The sequence below is a fragment of the Myotis davidii genome, unplaced genomic scaffold (genome assembly GCF_000327345.1).
Source record: "Myotis davidii unplaced genomic scaffold, ASM32734v1 scaffold197, whole genome shotgun sequence".
Classification (NCBI taxonomy): Eukaryota; Metazoa; Chordata; class Mammalia; order Chiroptera; family Vespertilionidae; genus Myotis; species Myotis davidii.
The window spans coordinates 26,651-31,237 of NW_006291549.1; the positions used below are offsets into that span (position 1 = coordinate 26,651).

General features: G+C 40.5%; 1 protein-coding gene across 1 annotated transcript in view; it reads right to left on the reverse strand.

Annotated features, from left to right (window-relative positions):
- The window catches only part of TTC39B (tetratricopeptide repeat domain 39B), a 71,914-nt gene that overhangs the window by 23,010 nt on the left and 44,317 nt on the right, over positions 1 to 4,587 (reverse strand). Inside the window, exons 10-12 of the mRNA XM_006764939.2 lie at positions 1,995 to 2,156; positions 1,277 to 1,368; positions 512 to 638 (exon numbers count right to left, since the gene is read on the reverse strand). Of these exons, the coding sequence (XP_006765002.1) occupies positions 512 to 638; positions 1,277 to 1,368; positions 1,995 to 2,156 (381 nt within the window). The remainder of the gene's footprint in view (positions 1 to 511; positions 639 to 1,276; positions 1,369 to 1,994; positions 2,157 to 4,587) is intronic.

Sequence of the window (4,587 nt, forward strand, 5' to 3'; positions counted from 1 at the left end):
AATTATGTTCAATTTGTAACAATGAAAATACATCCTTGCATATCAGATATTTACATTATGATTCATAACAGTAGCAAAATTACAGTTATGAAGTAGCAACGAAAATAATAATGAAATTGGGGGTCACCACAATATTAGGAACTGTATTAAAGGGTCGCGGCATTAGGAAAGTTAAGAGCCACTGAATTAAGTCAACTCACCCCACTCTGCCTGGATTTCCTTATCTATAAAATGGGCTACAAAGAGAATCTATCCTCACAGAGTCATCAAGAATCAAAAGATATATATTTTTAAATAGTTTTTATCATAATGGGTCAATCATACCAACTTGTCAAAAAAACATCAGCTGTAATATTCATTATTTAATTATGAAAGTTCCCCTTACAGACAACACTTACAATGGTTTTCAATGGAGCTAAACTTCACAACAAAAGCTAGGCGTGCCTCCTGCTGCTAGGAATAGACCATTAACTTCTAGAGCACACACAATAAATAAAATAAAGGCAGATACCAGGGCAGGCAAGACGAGCTTCACAGGTGCAGGCAACGAGGCGGAGTAACGGCGAGACTTCCTCACGGCAAACTTCTCTGTAGGGATGGACTTCCCGGCAATTCTCTGCTTCAAGCTGTCCACCTGTCTGTGAAGAGCCCGCCCCAGCGAAAGGTCATTAGGACACAGACGCTATTTACATCCATGGTGTTCACGCCATGTTCCCTGCCTAGACCAATACCAGCATCACGTGGAAACCTATTCCAAATGGCAATGTTCAGGCTCCTCCCCAAACCTAATGAATCAGCAACTCCTAGGGCTGGCTGGCTGGATGGCTGGATAGCTCGATGGGTGGATACTAGTGTAAACAAAGCTAAACAAATTACTTCCCAGAACAGCCTCTCAGAACCTTTGACACACTAATGAAAACTAAGGATATGTTAAACTGTGTTTCTTAAGTTTATCTGATCACAGAATACCTCCTGATACATAGCAAAAGTTGACGTCTTTTGCCAACAATACCATCTTAGGAAACTGTTCAAAATGCAGTAGCAAAGTCCGAATAACAAAACAAAACAAAAAATAATGTGTTCTCAAAATTCCTGCTAAAAGGATGCCATTTTGACTCTTAGCTAAATATATTTCTAAAGAGTTCCTGAGTAAATTAAGTAGATCAATTAAAGAAATATGAAGGTGAAGCATGGGAGTGCAGTAAGGAAAAAAGATGTACGTGTGTGCTCCTCTATACATAGGAGGCCGTGGTTACAGAAGTAGTATATTGCTCACCTGAATAAAGTTACCACATTCTCTTTAGTTGCTTCTACTTCCTCCTCAGAAAGCATACTCAAAATCGCAGCTTTCAAGTACACATACGTTGCCTGGAAGAAGAGAAAAAAGCACCTGGTTATAGAAGATCCGCAGGAACATGGCACTTCTACCTTGCAATCAGGAATGACCTAGAGGTCTTCCAGAGATAATATTTAAGAGGTATCAAAGAAATAAAAGAAAATGACTCGCGATGCCTGTTCCAAATAAGATTAACACTTTTCACTGACTGCTGATCATTTTCCTACTATACAACTATAGTGCTCTTGGGTGAGAAAATGGACAAAATGAACGAGAGATCAATATCTCATTCCTCCCAACTTCTCACAAATGGATCAGAATCAATGTTGATTATTATGAAAAGCTTTGTCATCAGGGCATTGGAAATTCTACAAAAAATTATCAAAACTATTGGTATTTCATAATTTTTAAATATAAGTGCAGTTCCTCTCCAGAGGAAAAGCCTCTGTAGAAAAGGACTCTTTGGATGGCTCTTAAAGGACGCAGTGCTGAGGACCAATAGAGGTCATTAACACTAGGCACTGAATGCACATTTCCTCCTGTGACAGGTCTCAGTGGAGAAAACCATGTCGACATCATACTACTGAACAAATAGTCCTAATAGGTCCTGTATACTTATTAGTAAATAGATGACATTAATAAAAGCACTGCTCTTTACCTTGGACCATTTGCTCTCTTTGCAAAGCAGGTCTGAATAGTAATACGCCTTCATCCAGTTTTGCTGGAATATATTAATCCACATCAGCTCCCAATAACAGAGATGGTGAAACTGTTTCCATTCTTCTTGAACTGAAATGCATTTTCGAAATATCTCTTGTGCCTATAAGTCAATTGCACAAAGCTGATCATCCAGATATTACACAAGGAGATAATAACCTAATGGAAAAATACATAAAACACTTTGTACAGAAAGAACAACATTATCCCTCACTAAACCACTCAACATGATGCTATGTTCCTTTCCTCACATGTAATGATACAGCTCTTTTCTGCCTCTCTGTTTAAGTTTCTGAGGTGGCTGTGAAACTTTATAATGTGGGAATGGGGAAGTTATAAAATGTAGAAGTAAGGTATAAAATGTAGAGGTCCATTAAGAAAAGACTGACAATAAAAGTCAGAACTTTCAGAGAGTAAAATATACCTTAAGCAAAGTTAAAGGCAATGGACAGACTGGTAGAAGATATTATCAGCCACATAAGTGGCAAAGGATTAATCTTATACAACAAATTTATCAAATCTTCTAGAAAAAGACAAAAAACTCAATGGGAAAATTGTCAAAGATGAATAGGCAAATTAGAAAAATACATGAGTAACAAATATACATATGAAGAAACTAAAAAATATAAATTTAAAAATTAGCCCGGCTTGCCCTAGCTGGTTTAGCTCAGTGGATGGAGCCAAGTTAGATCCTGGTCAAGGGCACATGCCTGGGTTGTGGGCTCGAGCCTCAGTGGGGGGCATGCAGGAAGCAGCCAATCAATGATTCTCTCTCATCATTGATGTTTCTATCTCTCTCCCTCTCCCTTCCTCTCTGAAACCAATAAAAATAAAAACATAAAATTAGGTTATCATTGGTTAGCCAAGAAAGAGGCAAAAATAAAACAGATCATGTCCAGACTGGGTAAAGAGCACTGGAAACAAGTATTCTATCATTACAAGATAATGGAATAGCCTTAAGTCAGGAGGGCAATCTGGCAGAATTTATCAAAATGCAAATATCTTTGACCTGGAAATCCTAATGATCAGCATGTCACACATAGGCACAGAAATATACATATAATCATGTTTACAAGAGCATTGCTTATAGTAGCCAGATGTCTACCAATAGTGGACCACTGTAATAGGTATAGTACATCCATCCTAAGAAATGAAACCCAGCCATCAAACGGAATGAATGAGAGTTACATACACTGACCTAGACAGAAATCCAGTATGTATTGTAAGTAGAAAATAAAACAAATCAAAGAAAAATACATGTTTGACCCCATTTGTATAGAAGACAATTATTTGTGAGAATCCTATATAATAAAAGCTTAATATGCAAATCTACCAAATGGCCTGCTATCTGCGATCCTGGGCCGGGGAGGGGAGGGGGGGCGCGGTCCCGTGTGCGACCGGACCGGGGCGGCCAGGCAGGACAGCAGCAATCCGCCGGCCCACCTGGGCATCCCATGTGCGACCCGGGGCAGGGCCTCAACCCCCGGATTGGCCCTACCCTATGTGAGACCGGGGACAGCACCACAACCCCCGGATCAGCCCTGCTTATCTCCCGAGGGGTCCTTAACTGTGAGAGGGCACAAGTGGGCTGAGGGACACCACCCCCATCGCACAAATTTTTGTGTACCGGGCCTCTAGTTAGTGAATAATTCACTTTGATGAGGAGCACACATGTAGTACAGTGAGGTTGCATCTTATGCAGGAGCTAAATTCCAAAGTCAACATATAATACTAGAGAACCAGTACACGAAATGTGTGCACAGGTAGGGTCCCTAGGCCTGGCTGGCAATCCAGGCCGATTGGGGCCTTCCGGCTGCCAGACGGGGCCTTCCTTCATTCCACGCCGCCCCCTAAGGATCAGTGCACACCACAGCAAGCGATTGAACTCCCGGTCTCCTGGTCGAACTCCTGAGGGGACACTTTGCATATTAGCCTTTTATATATAGATAGAAATTGATAATAGTCAAGTTTTTTTTTTAAATCCCTTAAATTGTCCACCTCTATTTTGTATACTCTACTATGAATTGTTTCATGTACTTCATGTGTAAATGTAGACTGTAATCAGTAATCTACTACATATAATAGAATACACACACAAAATTTAATGTTGGCTTTTCAACTACAGAGTTTTTCCTTTGCTTCTGTCTAGGTCCGTGGCCGGCAAACTGCGGCTCGCGAGCGTAAGTTTTTTTTTAAATCCCTTAAATTGTCCACCTCTATTTTGTATACTCTACTATGAATTGTTTCATGTACTTCATGTGTAAATGTAGACTGTAATCAGTAATCTACTACATATAATAGAATACACACACAAAATTTATAGTTGTGTTTTCAACTACAGAGTTTTTCCTTTGCTTCTGTCTAGGTCCGTGGCCGGCAAACTGCGGCTCGCGAGCCACATGAGGCTCTTTGGCCCCTTGAGTGTGGCCACGAAGTTTCAATCGCACTGTATGTGTGCACCCGCACGTGGTATTTTGTGGAAGAGCCACACTCAAGGGGCCGCAGTTTGCCAACCACTGACCTAGGACATGTAG